The sequence below is a fragment of the Cervus canadensis genome, chromosome 3 (assembly GCF_019320065.1).
Source record: "Cervus canadensis isolate Bull #8, Minnesota chromosome 3, ASM1932006v1, whole genome shotgun sequence".
NCBI classification, from domain to species: Eukaryota; Metazoa; Chordata; class Mammalia; order Artiodactyla; family Cervidae; genus Cervus; species Cervus canadensis.
In genome coordinates, this window is record NC_057388.1 from 60,427,094 (window position 1) to 60,448,407 (window position 21,314).

A 21,314-nucleotide genomic window follows, 5' to 3' on the forward strand; every position below is an offset into this window, starting at 1 on the left:
ATTGTAACGGGATGAGCTGAGACTACAGTTGCCTTTCTCAGAAAATACTTTATTATACAGGATTATCCCAGATTAAAAGAAAGTAAAGAATCATACAAACCAAAGGCAACACAGAAATTTTGAACAGATCCAGGAAATTCTTAGGACAACTGAGGAAATCTGAATGTAGGCTGGATATAAGGTGGTATTATGGAATGACTGTTAAATCTCTTAGCTGTGGTAAAGGTCAAAATCCAAAGTCATCCCAGGAATGATCTTATTTTTAGAAAATGCAGGCTGAAGTATTTACAGATAAAGCATCATGATGTTTACAACTGACTTTCACATAGTGTAGGCAAAACCGTTAAAAGTGTTAGTTGCTCAGCCATGTCTGACTCTTCGCAACCCCATGGACTATAGCCTGCCAGGCTCCTCTGTCCATGGGCTTCTCCAGGCAAGAATACTGGAGTGGGTAGCCATTCCCCTCTCCAGGGGATCTTCCTGACCCAGGGATTGAACCTGGGTCTGCAGCATTGCCGGCCGATTCTTTACCATCTGAGCCACCAGGGAAGTATAATATAGGCAAAACCGTAGACATATATAAAGAAAATCTGCCAAATATTTACTATTCTTCCAACTTTTCTGTATGTTTAAAAGCTCTCATACTAAAAATATTTTTACAAAAAGATTTGTGAATTGGCTACACTCTGATACAAAATAGAAAGTTAAAATGGTTTGTGAGGTTAAAAATACAGCATTTAAATTTTATGTTAAACTGCATAGTAGGATTTGCCTTATTTCATACAAAAATTAATAAATTTTAGAAAAACAAGCAACCAACCCAAGTTTAATCTGGTGTCTTGGAAGAGCCTATAAAACCATGATAAAGCATATTTCTTCATTAAGCCATTCAAAGCACTCATGTATAGGGTGATAGGAGATTCCATACTAACTTCACAGCGCTGCTTTCTTTGAGGGTGTTAACACGCTCCCCACGCATGAAAACTTTTAAGCAGACTGTGACGGCAATGCTTCAGGAGAGGAGAAACAATCCTGAGTGTTTTCAGGTGGGCACTGGAAGATGAAGCTAGTCAACTTGTAGCTAGAGCTTCAATCAGCCTGCAGCTGGTGCAGGTAACCTTCCTGAGTTTGTCTCTGAGGGGAGTCTGAGGTTTAAATATAGAAAGTGCTACCAACAGCAGATGTCCTAATATGGCTAATCACTTACCTTGGCCAGAGCTCTTGGCAAAAGAGTGGCCAAGTTCACCAACCATTACCAACATAAGCCTGGTACTCCTCTTCAGATCCTCTAGTATAAATAACTAACTAGTCATCTTCAAATAAGCATTTAAATATTTTATCAACAATCACTAGGCCAAATGTCTTTCATTACCAAAGTACTCAGACTCTTAAGATGTCTGAGCAAATTGGAGAAAAAAAAAAAAAAAGGCACCTATTGATTGCTCCACTGTGAGTTTACTTACCTTCTTGGTAGTTGTGTGCGCCATCTGGTAAGGCAAGGAAGGGCAAATATTTCCATTCTTCAGGTAAGGTGTGACTATCATGTCCATCTCCTGGAATCAGGGGCGGGTAAGAGAACTCGACCTAAAATGGTAAGGAATGTTAGCCAACAGGGTGAAGATCAAAGGGAAAGTTATACCTCGACAGGCAAAAATGCTTTCAAACTCTCAATGACAGAAGTAAGGATAAGCCACGCTTGTTGATGCCATTTGACAATATCAACAAACCTACAGGTATAGAAGAAGAAAAAGGAGGAAAAGGGGAAGGAAAAAAAAAGTAAGTCTTTCCCCTTTTTTGATTTAAAGGAATTTAATTTTGATGTGTGTAAGGGTAGGGTGCAGTGGTGGTGGTGACTGAATTGGAGATGTAAGTTTGGGAGTTGTTATCAAATAGATGGTAACTGAAGACAGGGAGCGCTGAGAAAAACCAACATTCTCCTGACTGAGGAGGAGAGATCCAACAGAGGAGCCTGAGAAGCGGAGTCAAGATCTAGCTTTGCTTCCCATCAGTTGACTCCCTTGCTCCCAACACTGCAGCTTATGGTTTCAGTGGGCTGTTAGCGGGTAAGTGGGCATGAACTACCACTGTAGGTTATTTTTTGCCCCAAGATTGAGAACTGATCAATGAAGTCTCTCTAATACTGTGTCTCAGAGAAATAACAAAGTTTTTAGCATAAGCCGCCAGTTTCTGGCATTCCCCAGGTTTACCAGCATTTTCCCCTCTGCTTCTTTGTCTTTTGGTTATCTCAATGAGAGCTGACAAATTCAATGCTGAAGACCTGGACTGTATCACACTGACTTACATTTAATTTTCTTTCAAAGTACACTTAAAAGGGATTTGCATTGCCATTCCGTCAGTAATAAATACACTAAAGTTGGAGCAACATAGGAATGAGAATCACTTTTAGATCTCATCTTTAATGTGGAAGGACATGATGGCTGATTTTCCTACATTTAAGGTAATCAAGGTGCCACTAGTCATGAGAGCTGATTATAAAAGGGCTTTAAAAATGATTATTTTTAACAGGTAATCTAGTGCCATACTGAAATGTTTAAACTTCCCTGCCCCCCACCTCCAGAAGCAATCAACATTTTAGTTTGAAAGGATTTCTCAAAGGTTTGGATTGTGGAGTCAAACTTTCTCTCCAAGATCAGTTATTTAATATCAGTTAACTGGAGGCAAAATAATCTCAAGTTACATTCACATCTCTGTGTCTTCTCTATCATACCAGCTTTATACTGACAATTCTTCAAAGTGTAAGGGAAGGCAAAATGTGCCATAAAGAGAAGGATGTAAGTTCAAAGCTGAAGCTATGAATCTGGTAGTTGTTACAAAGTTAAAAAAGAAAAAAAATTAACAACTCAGAATCCTTGGTTTAACAGGAAAAACAACAACCCCCCCCCCCCGCCACAAAACACCAAGGAAATAAATTATTGTATTTTATGTAAACACTAAAGTCCAATATATAACACTTAACATAAGAAGACTTGGTAATTATTACAAAAATTTCATTTGAAAAACCACTAATTTTAATGTATAGTATTTACTTATAAACATGCCTTTAAATAAATATAAACATCATGGATTCAAATTATCACAAGTACATCAAGAAGTATGTTGCTCTTTATGATCCAAAAAGTTTTTGCCAACTAAAAATTATTACTTGAAACCTGTCTCTACAAGGATTAGACCACTAACCACTGCAGTCATGGACCTTCAACATACTCTGAACGGAATTTAGGGCAGAGATCAGGAATGAGGCACTCTGTGCTCTCAGAAAAACTGGCAGAGCAGGATGTCAGATATTTTCAGAATATTTATGAGCCTAAATTCTTACACCTTCTTATACCTAGAAAAGCACTAAAATCACTGACAAGGATATCTGCTCCTTGTGACTAGCAGTAACCCTTTGCCAAATGTGTGCCTAACTCCATGTATCCCCCCTTCACCAAAATCACACAGTATTGATATATATACTGACCTCCCCAGCTACCTCTTCAGAGCAGTTCCTCAGACGTTTCTGAGAGGCTGTCTCCAGGGCTACAGTCCTCATTTTGCCCCCAAATAAAATTTAACTCACAAGTCTTATGTTGTGCCTTTTTTTTCATTCGACAAGTTTAATCATGAAAATTCCAAAAGAAAGTAGTACAACAGTGCTCAATCTCTTATTTAAACATAGGAAAGGAATTTCAAAATTTTTACTCATTATTGAAAAACATGAAAAAAATTACTCACACTTTGTGTTGACAAGAGTACGGGGCTTGGCTGTGCAACTATAAATTGGTACAGCAGTTTGGGTGGCTATTTGGCAGAATTATCAAATCAATAATACAGTTACTCTGACTTAAGTTCTATTTTAGAAATTTATTCCAGGAATACACACAGATATTCACATGGAGAAGTACAAAAATGTTCACAGTGATATGACTTACTGTAGCATAAAAATTGGAAACCTAAATATTCATCAGAGGATTGGTCAGGTAGATTTTACATCAGTTCTCTCATGCTGTTAAAAAGAATGGTAGATTTATATATATATAGATAAAGCAAGACAGGTATGATATACTGAAAAGTACATAAAATAAAAGCCCTCCAGACATGTCCATCTCCTAATTCTCAGAATCTGTCCTTTCTTTACAATGCAAAAGGGATGTTCCAGATAAGATTATCTCCAGATGGGGATTATCCAGGCGGTCCCAATGTAATCACAAGGGTTCTTATGAGAGGCAGAAGACACAGTCAGAGACAGTGAAGATGATATGCTTCAAGATGCTTTGAAGATGGAGGAAGGCACTTGAGCCTTCAGAAGTCACGTGAGCGAAGGAATGCAGGTGACCTCTAGAAGCTGGAAAATGCAAGGAAACGAATTTTCCCCCAGATTATCCTGAAGCAACACAGAGCTGCCAACACCTTAATTTTAGCCTTAGTGAAACCCATTTCAGATTTCTGACCTCCAGAACTCTTAATAAATTTGTGCTGTTTTAAGTGTGTGGCTTGTGGTAACAGTAATAGAAAATTAATACATACTATTAAATTTAATGAGGAAGCAGAGTATCAGTAAATATAGTATAATCCTACTTCTATTGTAATTCCATTTATGCAAACAGTTACATAGCACATCTTTGTAAATGAATTAAAAAACATCCCTGAAAAAAATCTTTAATATAAAGAGGTTTTATCTCTGGAGAGGTGAGGAAGGTTGGAGATAAAGGAATATTCCTGTTTTTTTTCTCTCATCGTTTTTTAAAATTTCCAAGTTATAGAAAATTTGAACAATCTTATAACTTTCATCTGTATTCACAAACTGCTTATTTTTGTCAACATGTGCTTTATTTGTGTTGCATGTGTATACAGATACATTTTCTAAACCACTTGACAGTAAGTTGAAAATATTATCATTTACTTTTAAGTAAACTAGTATTTATTTTTAAATGATTGCTTTTAGAATGAAAAAAAAGCAAAAGATAACCATAAGCAGTTCCTAATTTCTGAAGGAAATCTTATCTCTATCCTATCTTTTTGGAAGCAAAGGGAGGTGAAAAGATCTATTTTTCTGATCATTTAGTTAACAAGTTACCAATGGCCAGAGTCTAATTAATATCTGATGTTATGTTCATTATATTATCCTGATTCTACTGAAGGAAGATGTGCTTTGAGTGACTCTAGTTGGAATATAAAATATAGTCAACTCATAAAATTGATTTAAGTGTAAATGTGCTTGAAGAATTCCATGAGTAGAATAAGGCAGCTTTAGACTGACTTGCACCCAGAATATTTATAACAATGCTTCTTTGGAAACATGTATTCAGAATTTCAAACAGCCAACTTTTGTGATACAACTTTTTACAAATTGAACATTGCCTATATTGTGTTGGCAACTTTCTAGAATTCTACTGGTTTACCTGCCACCAACAAATCCTTGCATTTGGAGACTACTAAACTTGCTAATCAAGTTTATAACACTTCCACACAAATTCCTTTGTGTCTACACATATACAACAATTTCAATATAGTTTTGTTTCATTCTTTAGTCAACTCTCTACTGTTGAATACGTTTTATAGCTTTTTTTTAAACATTATTATTAGCTATACAGGACAGTTAAATGTGATGTAATAAAAAATATATATTTGACCTATGTCCCTGGTCCTGACTCTAAGCTCCTACAACCCTTTGGAATGTCCCAAGTGACAGAAACATCTTTTGTTATTCATAAGATGATGCTTTGCAACCACACCAATGTCTGAAGGCAGGGGGAGAAGGGGAGCAAAGAGAACAAGATGGTTGGATGGTATCACCGACCCAATGGACATGAGTTTGAACAAGTTCTGGGAGATGATGAGGCACAGAGTGCCCTGGCGTGCTGTAGTTCATGGGGTTGCAAAGAATCAGATATGGCTGAGCAACTGAACAACAACAAGCTAATGAGGTGACTCCCAGTTCAGTTCAGTCGCTCAGTCGTGTCCGACTCTTTGTGACCCCATGAATCACAGCACGCCAGGCCTCCCTGTCCATCACCAACTCCCGGAGTTTACTCAAACTCATGTCCATCGAGTCAGTGATGCCATTCAGCCATCTCATCCTCTGTCATCCCCTTCTCCTCCTGCCCCCAGTCCCTCCCAGCATCAGGGTCTTTTCCAATGAGTCAACTCGTCGCATGAGTTGTTCCATACTTCGCCAAAGTAATGGAGTTTCAGCTTCAGCATCAGTCCCTCCAATGAACACCCAGGACTGATCTCCTTTAGGATGGACTGGTTGGATCTCCTTGCAGTCCAAGGGACTCTCAAGAGTCTTCTCCAACACCACAATTCAAAAGCATCAATTTTTCGGCGCTCAGCTTTCTTCACAGTCCAACTCTCACATGACCACTGGAAAAACCATAGCCTTGACCAGACAGACCTTTGTTGGCAAAGTAATACCTCTGCTTTTTACTATGCTATCTAGGTTGGTCGTAACTTTCCTTCCAAGGAGTAAGCATCTTTTAATTTCATGGCTGCAGTCACCATCTGCAGTGATTTTGGAGCACAAAAAAAATAAAGTCTGACACTGTTTCCACTGTTTCCCCATCTATTTGCCATGAAGTGATGGGACCAGATGCCATGATCTTAGTTTTCTGAATGTTGAGCTTTAAGCCAACTTTTTCACTCTCCTCTTTCACTTTCATCAAGAGGCTTTTTAGTTCCTCCTCACTTTCTGCCATAAGGGTGGTGTCATCTGCATTTCTGAGGTTATTGATATTTCTCCCGGCAATCTTTATTCCAGCTTGTGATTCTTCCAGCCCAGCGTTTCTCATGATGTACTCTGCATATAAGTTAAATAAGCAGGGTGACAATATACAGCCTTGACATACTCCTTTTCCTATTTGGAACCAGTCTGTTGTTCCATGCCCAGTTCTAACTGTTGCTTCCTGACCTGCATATAGGTTTCTCAAGAGGTGGGTCAGGCGGTCTGGTATTCCCATCTCTTTCAGAATTTTCCACACTTTGTTGTGATCCACACAGTCAAAGACTTTGGCATAGTCAATAAAACAGAAATAGATGTTTTTCTGGAACTCTGTTGCTTTTTCGATGATCCAGCGGATGTTGGCCATTTGACCTCTGGTTCCTCTGCCGTTTCTAAAACCAGCTTGAACATCTGGAAGTTCATGGTTCACATATTGCTGAAGCCTGGCTTGGAGAATTTTGAGCATTACTTTACTAGTGTGTGAGATGAGTGCAATTGTGCGGTAGTTTGAGCATTCTTTGGCATTGCCTTTCTTAGGGATTGGAATGAAAACTGACCTTTTCCAGTCCTATGGCCACTGCTGAGTTTTCCAAGTTTGCTGGTATACTGGTGCAGCACTTTTACAGCACCATCTTTCAGGATTTGAAATAGCTCAACTGAATTCCATCACCTCCACTAGCTTTGTTCGTAGTGATGCTTTCTAAGGCCCATGAACAGCATGAGGTGACTCTAGGTGGGGCTAAAATGACTCTGGAACGGGGCCTGGTCACCAGAATGAGGAAGCCTTGATTTGAAGCTAGGAAGTTTCAGCTCCACCTCTCAACCTCGGGGAGGGGAGAGGGAGTGGAGATTGAGTTCAATCACCAATGTCTAATGATTTAATCCATCATGCCTATGTAATGAAACCTCCATAAAATCCCTGAACAATCGGGTTCAGGAAGCTTCTCAGCTGATGAAGACACTGAGGTGCTGGGAGGATGCTGTTCCCAGAGAAGGCTTGCAAGTTCCATGTCTCAGCTCACATACTTTGTCCTATGCATCTCTCCCATTGGGCTCTGCCAGAGAGGTATCCTTAAATAACTCAGTAAAAGTAAGCAGTGTTTTCCTGAGTTTTGTGAGTTACTCTAGGAAATCTCAGAATCTAAATGGGGAATATGGGAACCCCTGAATTTGTAGCAAAGTTGGACAGAAATGCAGGTAGCCTGGGGACCTGGGACTGGTGTCTAAAGTAAGGGCATCTTGTGGGGCTGAGCCCCTAAGCCTGTGGAGTATGAGGCTAACCCTAGGTAGCTAGTATAGAATAGGACTCAGTTGTTAGATACCCAATTGGTATGTGGGGAAAAACAAAACAACAGTGAATCTGTTATTTGCACTTAATGGGATTTATAAATCTTAAGGTGTAAATTCTACATATTTTGAGTGCTGACTCAATACTCTGTATGCTCCCATTCAATATATCCAAAATAATCCACACAGACATACAATTCATGGCACAAAGGCTTAAGAGGAATTCTCTTGGAGATTACCTGAGACTCTTACATAATACTCTGTTAAATCAAAACACAATTTAAACAATAAAGCCAATAAAGCTAAGCAGAAAGTAAAGGCAGGTATATAGGCAGTCTCACTGTATAGTCTACGGGGACCCACCGACAATGGCAGTCTACCTGAAGGGCTCTCCCCTGCAGCTGTGCTGTCGAGGGTCTGAACACGGTAATGGCAGTCCTGAGTATATGTGAAAATCACTGACAAAAAAACAAGTACATCTCCAGAGACTGAGAAATACTCAGAATGACTGTCATCCAGTAAGAGTACTATTATATACTGAAAGTTCACAGCCCAAAATCTAAGTTAAATTTGGGGGTCAAACATGGTACCTGGTAAGGTATTAGCACAGACAATGTGTAACAAATGTATTAAATATTAAATCAATATATATTAATATATATGATATTAATATATACCCCCTAAAGGATAACATTAAATATTAAATCACACACATTTCAAGTATCTTTTTATGTCAACAAATACTCATATGGCAAAATCTATTTTGATCTCAATCAGCAATAAAATTTTCACACTTAAATAACTACAAAAGATAAGAGGAGGGAAAAAGAAGACAAAGGATGATTGCTAACAAGTGAAAACTGAATTGTTGTTTAGTTGCTAAAGTCAGAACCGGACATGGAATAACACACTGGTTCAAAACTGGGAAAGGAGTACAGCAAGGCTATATTATTACCCTGCTTATTTAACTTATATGCAGAGTACATCATGTGAAATGTCAGGCTGGATGAAGCACAAACTGGAATCAAGATTGCCAAGAAAAATATCAATAACCTCAGATATGTAGATGACACTACCCTAACAGCAGAAAGCAAAGAGGAATTAGAGTCTCCTGATGAAGGTGAAAGACGAGACTGAAAAAGCTGGCTTAAAACTCAACTTTCAAAAAACTAAGATCATGCATTCAGTCCTGGCAAATACACAAGGAAACAATGGTAACAGTGACAGACTTTATTTTTTTGGGCTCCAAAATCACTGCAGATGGCTACTGCATTCATGAAATTAAAAAACACTTTCTCCTTGGAAGAAAAGCTATGACAAACCTAGACTACAAAGAAAGCTGAGCACCGAAGAATTGATGCTTTTCAACTGTGGTGTTGGAGAAGACTCTTGAGAGTCCCTTGGACTGCAAGGAGATCAAACCAGTCAATCCTAAAGGAAATCAACCCTGAATATTCGTTGGCAGGACTAATGCTGAAGCTCCAATACTTTGGCCACCTGATGTGAGAAGCTGACTCATTAGAAAAGACCCTGATGCTGGGAAAGACTGAAGGCAAGAGGAGAAGGGGATGACAGAGGATAAGATGGTTGGATGATCACCGACTCAATGGATGTGAGTTTGAGCAAACTCTGGGAGATGGTGAAGGACAGGGAAGCCTGGCATGCTGCAGTCCATGGAGCCGCAGAGTCAGACACGACTGATTGACTGAACAAGTTACTAAGTTATATCCAACTCTTTTGCAACCCCATGGACTATACCCAGGTTCCTTTGTCCATGGGATTTCCCCGGCAAGAATACTGGAGTGGGTTGCCATTTCCTTCTCCAGGGAATCTTCCTGACCCAGGGATCAAACGCACATCTCCTGCATTGGCAGGCAGATTCTTTTACTACTGAGCCACCAGGGAAGCCCGAAAACTGACTAACAGTTTTCTAACCACAAGGAATAAAAAGACAATTTTTCATGAACTACATAAAAAACAGTGACATATGTTTACGCTCCAGGAATAATAAAAATTACCACCCTTTCCAATAGTTTTCTAGTCAAATTGGGGTCCTCTAGTCACAGTCCATTTACTTTGTCTTCAGAAGCAAAAGGCTGGAAAAACACCAACGAAAAACTACAAAACCAGAATAACATAGTGTCCTGATGTGAACTTTGAGTACTTCAAAAATACCCTTGTTCACTATCTAACAATGCAACATCCACTCCACTGTCCGAGACCCACTGAAGCCACAATGCTAAACGGCACACCAACTAAACACATCCTTGGACTCCACCGATAAGGATACAGGCTTACTGAGGGAAGGAGAGGACTTCATGAGATTCTGGACCAGCAGCTCCATTTCTCTGCTTCCTTTCTAAGCATCTCAGGGATTTGTTTTCCTAACAGCCAAAACACTGTAGGCACCAAGGCTCTGTCAGAATGATTTTCACTTTAAATGAAATGCTGGACATAGAAAACAGGTCTTCTCTAAGTTATACTTTCCCTTGCAAATTTCTGGAAGATTCGATGCTAGAAAAGAACTGGCACTCTTCCTCATTATTCTCTAACAAAGTTGGCAGAGCTGAAATTACAAAGGGATATAAAGAATTCCATATACAAGGCCCCTGGAGAAGGAAATGGCAAGCCACTCCCGTACTCTTGCCTGGGAAATCTCCTGGACAGAGGAACCTGGCAGGCTACAGTCCACGGGGTCGCAAAGAGTCAGACACGACTTAGTAACTAAACAACAACAATGGAGGATAGGAAGAGAAATTATTTAAAAAAACATCTGGTGCAATGTCAAAGACAGGTCTTCTGGATAAGATGATATAAATGGAACATTAATCTCTAGGCTACTGTGAATATATACTAAGATGACAAAAAATATTTTCTTACAGGGAAAAAATAAGAAAACTTCTTAAGAAATGATTAAATCAATTTATTTTAATAAGCTCTATCCTAGCAATCTGTTATACATATATTTATTTTTAACATTTCAATACTGAACTTCTGCATGGCAAAACAAGATTTCAATTTCTGGTGTGCATCATACCCACCAAACAGAACCTAACAAAATACTAATATCATCCGCGAAGGCTATGGGAGCAGAACAGGTTTCATTAACAACTCTGCAGTGATCCCCTTAACACATAGCTTGCAAACCTTGTGAACAACAAGTTGGATAAAGAAAATACAAGTGCAGAGGGCTGTTTTCAAATCTAACTGAACACCCAAACAGTTTGCCCTGAAGTTGGGCTTCTGACGATTTAATTACCTAGAACACTGCCGACCAGGAACAAGTGAGAAAAGCATCTATCAGCTTAACTAGCTATCATGAACTCCTGGATAAAGAGAATTCCTTAGGTCTTCTTTCAAAATTCATGACTAAGTCACTGTATTTCGTACACATTTAGTAGATATGCCCTTCCAGTCCACACAAGAAAAGCAGCAACATATGAGAAAGAAGGGAGAGTAAGCTGAAAACTACAGCGTTATGTTTCTGGTCACATTTCTGGTCGACACTGAGAAGTAACTGCTAACTGCTCCATCATCTCCTTCTCTCTGACTGGTTATCAAAAGCCCCACTGAGTCAGAAGCATGTGCGAATCACTCTATGTTAAAATAAATCCAGAATGCCATAGTACAGTGGGTGACATTTGTGATGAAGACAGAATCACCCAGAGTAATTTAAACTGTGTTCAGGATATTCTGCTTCAAAGTCTATTTTAACAAGCTCTCCATTAAAAAAAAAAAAAAAAAGATGGCTTAAAATAGTCTCCACACTTAGAAAAATGGTGCAATGTCACAATGATGTTCTTTGCTGCACTATTTAAAATAGCAAAACACTGGAATGCCACCTAAGTGTCTAAAAAGGAGACCAGTTAAATAAAGATTTCAATAAAATACCACTTAGCTATTTTAAGATGCTAAAATTCAATAGTTCTCAAAATGGAAGATATTAATGGTATAAAGTTACATTAAAAAGGCAGGTCAAAAAAACTTGTTTATAGTTTAATACATTTCTGGAAAAAGCTATGTATATTCATTAAAAAATGGAGAAATGGAGGAATATTTATCAAGTCAGACTTCTCTAGGATAAAGGATTTGAAGTGCCAGCTTTCTTTTTTCTCTATATTCTCACTTTTCTGCTACAGTGAACACATATTACTTCTGAAAAGAAATGTCATTTCCTAAAACAGATGAAATACTATTTTAAAAACTGTCCAAAAAATCAACTTAAATAACAGCCTCTAAAAATACCCTAGGACGAAAACTAAGTTTTTAATCCGATGGCATCTTAACCAAAGAATATAATAGGACCAATCTTTTTAAAAATTATCAGGTAGACAGGTCTTCATCTTCCTCTTATAGTGCCCATCCCTGCAGTTTCCCCATATCTAGCAAAAGCTGTGCTCAGCAAAGGATCTGCAGTCACACTGGTAACAAGGAGAAGACTACCCATGATATTACTTAGGTAACTTGTGGGTTACTGGGATCAAAGACTTAAGGTAAAGAAAGAAATTTATACATACTCTTAGCTCTCAGGCACTGTCTAGCCACCTGTGGAGAATCTTAAGACAAAAGAATCTTCCTGATTTCTTGAAGGTTGACCCCCTGCTCCCCTATCCTGCGTAGCTGTGATGCCAAGGCCTAAAAAAAATCTATTCCACTGCTGCTGCTGCTAAGTCGCTTCAAGTCATGTCTGACTCTGTGCGACCCCATAGACGGCAGCCCACCAGGTTCCCCCGTCCCTGGGATTCTCCAGGCAAGAGCACTGGAGTGGGTACTAAGTGTTAATGTTGCAGCCCTGCAAACTGAGAAAGTTTCATCATTTCAGCAAAGAAAAAGCATGGCTAAAATCAGGGAGAAACTTCCACCCATATATAAAAGCACTATGGAGGGCCAGAAAACGCAATATTATTTCAGGAGTTTTTCTGCATAGCTAAAAGAAGAACAAAAAAAATAAACTTTAGATTTTATTCTTCCCTAATCTCTAATTCTCACAAAATTTGTTTTTACTGTCCCAAAGACCTATTTAATTACAACAAGAATTATAAACAAGATCTCCCCAATATTTCATCATTGTCACCGCAGGATTCCATCAACAGCAGGTGCCTAACCTGTGTATTTGTCAGCCAGTCTTCTGTCCCCAAAACCTGATGGGTCAGGGCTTGACACTATAACCCTAACATAAACCAAATGTCCCTCCAAATCTCCTCAACCCACCCTTGAATTTACAATACTACATCCTGCCACTCACAGATACTTTCCTATGATCAGCCCACTCAGTCCAACAGGAAAATACACTGTTCTCTTCACTGTATCTAGTTGCTTTATTCACTGCTGTAACTAGCGCAAACATGAGTTCTAGTTCTTTCACAATTATACCTTTGAGAGAAGTACAATCTGGTAAAACCAGTTTATTCAAGAATTAAAACTGCTAGCTATGTATATAAAACCATGAACTCTTCCAGAATAGTGGCCAAAATTAAAGCAATAATTCCAATTTTTCTTGTTTTTTTTTTTCTTTTTCTTTTTTGGCTGTGCCACTCGGGATCTTAGTTCCTCTGGCCCATGTGAACGGACCTGACTTCTTCATCACAGGACTACAGAGCACCTTTATAGCAGAATATAGCAGAAGAGTCTACAAAGATTTAGTACATTCCTCTAGATAAAGTCACCGTGTTCAACCCAGCACAATGCTACAAGGAGTTACTTTTTTTAAATGAAGGTTTAACTTCGGCTCACTTTAATCTAAATATTACAAATCACAACCAAGTATGGGAATTTTCTCTATGGGTGACCTCAGTGCATTGAATGCACTGGTGCTCACCATGACCTGCAGCATTTTCAGTACTTGGAAGAGCAGTCTAACAAAGCACCCTCAAACCACCTAAAACAATCCGAAGCCAGCCACAGTTCAATGAGCCGTGTACTCTTCATCCTTTACACAAGGAAATAAAATCTTAAAAGAAGGTAGCTGATTAATCCATCCTGAGGGAAACCTTACGTAATGAAAAAGTCTGAAACACCTGATACACCGATTAACAAAGAAAAGCAGTCTCTAAAACAGTCCTTCTGCCTAGGACTTAATGCATGTAACTTTACAGAACATCAAACATATTTGGATTTTTGAGAGATTAAGAAAGCAGAGTTGGATACATGCACCCCAATGTCCACTGCAGCACTATTTAAAATAGCCAGGAGATGGCAGCAACCTGAATGTCTGTTGACAGAGGAAAAGATAAAGATGCGGTGCATATTTAATAGAATATTATTCAACCATAAAAAAGAACTAAATAATGCCATTTGCAGCAATATGGATAGAACTAGAGACTGTCATACTGAGTGAAGTAACTCAGACTGAGAAGGAAAGATATCATATGATATCACTTGTACATGGAATCTAAAAAAATGGTACAAATAAATGTATTTACAAAACAGAAATAGAGTTACGGATGTAAAAAACAAACTTATGGTCAGTAGGGGGAAAGGGAGGAAGGCTAAACTGGGAGATGGGGACTGACATACACACACTGCTATATAAAAATAGATAATGAGGACCTATTTATAGCACAGGGAACTCTCCTCAGCACTCTGTAATGATCTATACGGGAAAGAATCTAAAAAAACAGTGGCATTTATGTGTATCCGATTCACTTGCTTTACATCAGAAACTAACACAACATTGTCAATCAATTATACTGCAATAAAAATTTTTTTAAGAAAGCAGAGTTGTAGGTCTTCTAGAATCATTTGCAAAAGTGAAGAACATCGTTTAAGAACTAATACGACATATGCTTTGCCTGTGTGTTCAGTCATGTCTGACTCTTTGTGATCCCATGGCGGTAGCCCATCAGGCTTCTTTGTCTATGGAGTTTCCCGGGCAAGAATACTGGTGTGGGCTGTTATTTCCAACCAACCAGGGATTGAACCCTCATCTCTTTTGTCTTCTGCATTGGCAGGCAGATTCTTTACCACTATGCCACCTGGAAAACCCAGTATGATTTATATTGGGATTTTAAGTACACTTTCTTGATATTTTATAAAAACTAAGACAAAAAAGGGAGGAAAGTAGGGCAATCAAAAATTAGAAATATAGTTGAACAAACTATTTTCCCATCTTTTCCTATACTATTATACATCAACTGAACATCCTATTCCAGCTGGATGAACTTCCGTAAATTTATCTAAGTTATGTCTCCAGCAAAAGTTTAATTATTTTTAACTGCATTGATCTGTCAGTTTTATCAACCAACTCAGGGTGAGAGCCTTTTCATTCATTTGCTCTGCTGTCTGAGCGGAGTGGCTATTTAGCAGCCCCGAGGCACCACCTGGGAGAAGGAATGGCACCCCACTCCAGTACTCTTGCCTGGAAAATCCCATGGATGGAGGAGCCTGGTAGGCTGCAGTCCATGGGATCGCTAAGAGTCGGACACAACTGAGCGACTTCCCTTTCACTTTTCACTTTCATGCACTGGAGAAGGAAATGGCAACCCACTCCAGTGTTCTTGCCCGGAGAATCCCAGGGACGGAGGAGCCTGGTGGGCTGCTGTCTATGGGGTCGCACAGAGTCTGAAGTGAAGTGACTTAGCAGCAGCAGCAGGCACCACCTGACTACCACCACAGAGGGTTTTAGAAGTTTTTCAGATTATTAACTCACACAATTTTAACTCTCTTTAGAGACTAGAAATCATAGTGTCATTTCTCCACCCAACTTCCATTAGAGAAGCAATAGAAAAAAAGAAACAGATTACTAGTGAGTTAAAGCTTTTGTGAGAAATAGTAATAGTTCTATTAAAATTATAAGTAAAAACTATAGAATATGCACTAGTTCTTTCTGCTCACTGCATTTTGACTTTGACAAACTATAAAAAATTGTTTCATTTGCAAAACCAGGTTCTTAGCTCTTCGATTTCCACCATTATATTTAAGTATACTTTTTAAAAAGCTGTTTTCAGTCAGCAATAAGAAAATAAAAATGCATCTTTCACTGCATTGTGGCAGAACCCTTTGCATTCTCTTCAATTCTATCAGGACCCCAGGTAAGCAAACACTCAGCAAGTGTGTATATTAAAAAATAATTGCTTTTGTCTCCATGAGGCATCATGCAGATTAACAAAATATTTTTGTAATATACAAAGCATGTATTTTTCCATTCTACGAAAAGCCTACAACCTTAAAGTACTACTAAAACAGATGCAGTTATAAAGACTAGGGACATCTGGGCTTCAATGTCAATGCTGACAATGAGGCTCTCCTTAACCAAACTAGGTCAGGCTCCTCTGAACTCTTTTCTCAATGAGGTTGTGACTTTGGGCTTCCAGGTTCATCTCTGACTTGCCTACTTTTATCAAGTATCCTGTTAGGTGGCTTTAGCTAGAAACCCCTTCTTACCCCTGATGCAGTAAGTTTCCAGCCACTGGCCCCCACTTTGCTCCTTGGCTATAAATTCTCACTTTAGGGAATTCCCTGGTGGTCTAGTGGTTAGGACCTGATGCTTTCACTGCTGGGGCCTAGGTTCCAATCCTGGTTGGAGAACTAAGATCCTGCAAGCCAAGCAGCGCGGCCAAAAAAACCAAAACACACAAAACAATCAATCGCAGGGCTGAAAGCAAAAGCCAAAGAAAGATCACGGCATCCAGGTTGCCGCAGAGTTCTGCTTCATCTTACAAGCTGTTGTTTAGTGTTCTTTAATCCCTAAGCAGCACATATTTTTCATATGATAAATCATTTTTCCTTACTGGAAACATAAATTATATTACTCCTACCAACAAAACAGGAAGAACACATAATAATTAATCTTGACTTTAGATGACAGCAATGATTAAAAGATTTTATTCTATTCTATTCTATTCCCTACCTTTCCTTCTTTTTTGTCATTAAAAATTTCGTTTGGTTGTGAACAGGACCCACTCCTTACTTTTTCATAGAAGACTCCTTCACGCCACGTGGCTCAGCGGAATGAACACGCATGGTGCCAAGGCAATTCTGATTCCAGCATAACCTTGGCAAGATCAGTTACTTCCTCCAAGCTTCAGTTGCTTCACCCATCTCTGAGGTAAGCGGTGTTCATCATCCTTAGATTTTAGTCTAAGGATGATGAACACTGCTTACAGGCTTCCTAGGTAGCCCAGTGGTAAAGAACTCGCCTGCCATGCAGGAGACGTGGATTCTACCCCTGGGTCGGGAAGATCCCTTGGGTAGGAAATGGCAACCCACTCCAGTTATTTTTGCCTAGAGCATCCCATGGACAGAGAAGCCTGGCGGGGCTACAGTCCACGGGGTCGAAAAGAGTAAGACACGACTGAGCACAAAGGCACTACTTACATGCCATAGTACAATTATCTCAGATACTTATTTTCTTACCTCCAAATATAAGGCCACATTTAAAAAACGTATACATTCCATTGCTGTTGCTTGGAATTTTCTAATACTACCCTGAACAATCTCACTTCCTTCTTGGTAACTTTCTGTGTTATTTTTACTTGAGGGACAAGGAATATATTTTTAAGTGAAGCTGTCTTTAAAACACATACATACACAACTACTTTCACTCCATCACTTTTCTGTCATTATCCTCTAATGAACTGAAATTTTGCCAATCAGTCTTCTAAAATATTACATTTTCTTTGAAATGCTACATTACCTAGCGGTAGCAATCAGCATTTTTAATACTTTAAGCATTTCAATTTACTGTTCACTAGCACATTATGACATCATTGCCTTCCAGTGTCTGCACTCATTAAATAATCCTCTACCTTTGTTCCCCTGCCTTCGATACATAGATTGCAGATGTCCTATTGTTCCCGTTCACCATTTCAGTGAAGAAGCTTAACAATGACTTAATATTTGCACGTTTCTTTGCTCGGTAAATAACACTTCCCCTCACTGCAACTGAGCTGGAGAGTCTATCTCTCACCAAAAGGCAAGATCTGGGCAAGACTAAATAGGAACTCGAAGGCCGAATGGGAAGGGGGGCGGAGTCAATACATCAGCCTAACAGGGGTTCCAGGGCTTTCACAGATAAACAAAGGAAGTAGATTTTCCCACGGTGCCGCAAGTGCTTCGACCATCCTAAGGTACTCGTGCGGAAGCCCAGAGCTCATTACCTTGAAAACGCTGCCCAAGTGCTGATTTTTTTTTCTAAGGGAATCCCACTAAAAGCAGACTACCAGAAAGTCAACGGAGACAGAGATGGATGAGTAGAGAGTGGGCCGACCATCGATTCCTTCCTCTGACTCCACGGAAGAACCTAAATATCTGCCAACCCCAACATACCGACACATAGCTCCTCCGCTGCTCAAGATACAATTTTCAGGGGGAGGAGAAAACAGGGAGCGTGCGGGGTGGGCTTCAGGTAGGGTGAGTGCGAGGATCAGGAGAGAGGAGTCAAGTTCAGGGGCGGAGGGCCTGGAGGGTGGTCCGAGCCGAGCGAAACCGCGTGGGTGTCGGCGGCACGCGAACGCCAGAACGGCAGGGGGCGGGCACGGGCCCCTTTCTCACCTGGCAGCCCTTCTTGTGATGAAAGCCGACCACCACGATGTGCAGGACGGGCCCCCGTGGGGGGCCATCGCCGCCCCGCCTGATCTTCTCCATGGACGACCGCCGCGGGCCCGCACAACGATGACTTCAACCGCCAAGGGCGGCAAGCTCGGCGACCCCGCGATCCCCAGGAGGACAGCGAGAGGTGGATTTCAGGTGTCAGCGAGGGAGCCGCATGAGAGCCGCGCGGGGGCCGGGAGGAGGCCGAGGATCCTGCAGCTCTGCACCGCCCTCCCGGGCAGCGGCCGCGCTTCCCTCATCCGCTTCCGCTGTTTCCGGGCTGTCACCTGATGCAGGGGCCGCCGCGGGCGAGGCGGGACGGGCAGGATCGGGAGGGACCTGAGGGGGCTGGGCCTGGTGGCGGGGCGGGGCCTGGGGAGCGGGGCGGGGGCGCCGAGTGGGCGGGGCCGAGGGCGGGGCCTGGTGGGGCAGCTGGGCACACCTGTCCCCAGTTCACCCACTCTCTGTGCGACCTTCTCCCCCTTCCTCCTCTGTCCTTGCCTCTTCCTCCTTAAAATCTTCGCCCCTACCCATCTCTTCCGTCAGTTTTTTCCTACCTTTTTCCCCCTTCATTTTCCGTGTATCCAGTTCTTCCACCTCCTTCCCTTCGCCTCTCTGACCTGGAGTCTCTGCCCTTTATTCTTAAATTTTGATAACATGGAGACATATTGGTGCGGCTCTACATCTGTGTATTCAACCTTTAAGTTACTTGCTTACCCAGAGTTTCTCTTTTGCTTCGTTCTGTGTTTTTTCCTTATTGAAATATATGTATAGGAGTTTGGAAGCGTTTTAAGGCCTCATGCAGAATATCCTTGAAAATAAATTAAATTTACAGGGAGACCTGTAAAAATGATTATTCTAGTCTTAATATTTTATTTTTTACTTTGTTGTGAAAGTGTTGGTTGCTCAGTCGTGTCAGACTCTTTGCGACCCCACAGACTGTAGCCTGCCAGGCTCCTCTGTTCATGAAATTATCCAGGCAAGAATACTGGAGTGGGTAGCCATTCCCTTCTCTGGGTGATCTTCCCGACCCAGGGATTGAACCCAGGTCTCCTGCATTGCAGGCAGATTCTTAACTGTCTGAGCCACCAGGAAAGGCTAATTTAGTCCTGCTTTTTAAAAAAAAAAATTTTTTTTTTCATTCTATCTTCTGGGTTTAGTACTCTGATCAGCACAAAATACATGGAGTCAGTTATCATCAGAGGTTTTTATTTCCTTACTGATTGTACTAGTTGAATTAAAAAAGAAACTGAATCTCATTTCACGTCAATTTAAAGTGAATAGTGGAAATAATAGCAGATTTAACAAGTCTTGTCCAGGGCAGTTTGAGGGTAGGTGCCTGCTTCAAATAGCATTCATAATTATTGCAATAACTAGTTGTGAAGTTTATCATTACAAGTTGCCCATCTCTTAGTTTAGACAACCTTAATAGTTGATGTTTTCCACTGTGGCCTTAAAATTTAAGGACCTGCATTCTAATCTAAGCATGGCTGGGAAAAACTATAATGGTGGCTCAGATGGTAAAGAATCTGCCTGCAATGCAGAAGACCTGGGTTCAATCCCTGGGTAGGGATCATACACTGGAGAAGGGAATGGCTACCCACTCTGGTATTCTTGTCTGGAGAATTCCATGGATAGAGAAGCCTTGAAGATAATTAAAGTTGGTGAGGTCTCCAAAGAGTTGGACAGGACTGAGTGACTTTCACTTCCATTTTCTTCTTATTAATAGAACATACTTTCTGTGATTCAGTAGAATTGTTTTAATGCTAATAATACTGTGGAAAAACTTCAAGTTGTTGCTACTATTTCTTTTCTGTATTACAAAATTTTTGGCACTGACTCAGAACTGTGTGTGAAACTATAACATTCCCTGTATACAGAATATATATGTTACTGTTTTCTCCCATCTGCTTTGACATTTTCCACAATTAGCCTAGCTAAAATTGAAGTGAAATTGAACATTTTTTTTAAAAGGATGAAAGGTCAGGTCATCTTAGAACTCTGTGTAGTGAATGCCAACTCTTTACTTTGTTGTGAAGGCGACCCCAGTGATAGCAGTATAAAATCTGTACCAGAACTTTCCTGGTGGCCCAGTGACTCAATGCAGAGGGCCCGGGTTTGATCCCTGGTCAGGGCCCACTCCAGTATTCTTGCCTGGAAAATCCCATGGACTGAGGATCTTGGTAGGCTACAGTTCATGGGGTCGAAAGAGTCGGACACAACTGAGCGACTTCACTTCACTTCACTTCACAGGGAACTAGATCCCACATGCCACAGTTAAGAGTTTGTATGGCACCTCTAAAGATCTCAAGTGCCACAGATGAGGCCCAGCTTAGCCATACCCCCCAAATCTGTTATATTTTGCATGCTAGGGTCTCCAACTAAGATGAAATCATTTCTTCACAACCATTATTTGCTTAAATGCTTAAAAAATATGTCATTTAAAATAATGCTGTAAACAAAGAAGATATGTCACAGGGAAAACTGGGAGAGAAACTAAGCAAGGGAATTTCTAAAATTTTTTCCATCTCTAATGATACAGACTGGTCCATTTAACAATTTAACAACTTTACATTAGTTTTTAATGAGTTCTATTAATATAAAATACACTAATTAGCAACATATTGTCTACAAGAACATATTAAGGGAAAATAGGAATTTCTCCTTTATTTTAAAAAAGTGTTTGAAAGATCAAGATTGGAAATAGCGATTTGAGATAATGAAATACTTCCTAAACATTATTTTGAAAGGAAAAATTTGCTTATATTTTATGATG

At 40.2% G+C, this 21,314-nt stretch overlaps 1 protein-coding gene across 1 annotated transcript in view; it reads right to left on the minus strand.

The window, feature by feature from the left end:
- AVL9 (AVL9 cell migration associated) overlaps window positions 1-18,882 on the minus strand; it is a 55,074-nt gene extending 36,192 nt beyond the window's left edge. Inside the window, exons 1-2 of the mRNA XM_043463247.1 lie at window positions 18,500-18,882; window positions 1,464-1,584 (exon numbers count right to left, since the gene is read on the minus strand). Coding sequence (XP_043319182.1) covers window positions 1,464-1,584; window positions 18,500-18,592 — 214 coding nt within the window. The 5' untranslated portion in view covers window positions 18,593-18,882. The remainder of the gene's footprint in view (window positions 1-1,463; window positions 1,585-18,499) is intronic.
- Window positions 18,883-21,314: the final 2,432 nt, after the last annotated feature.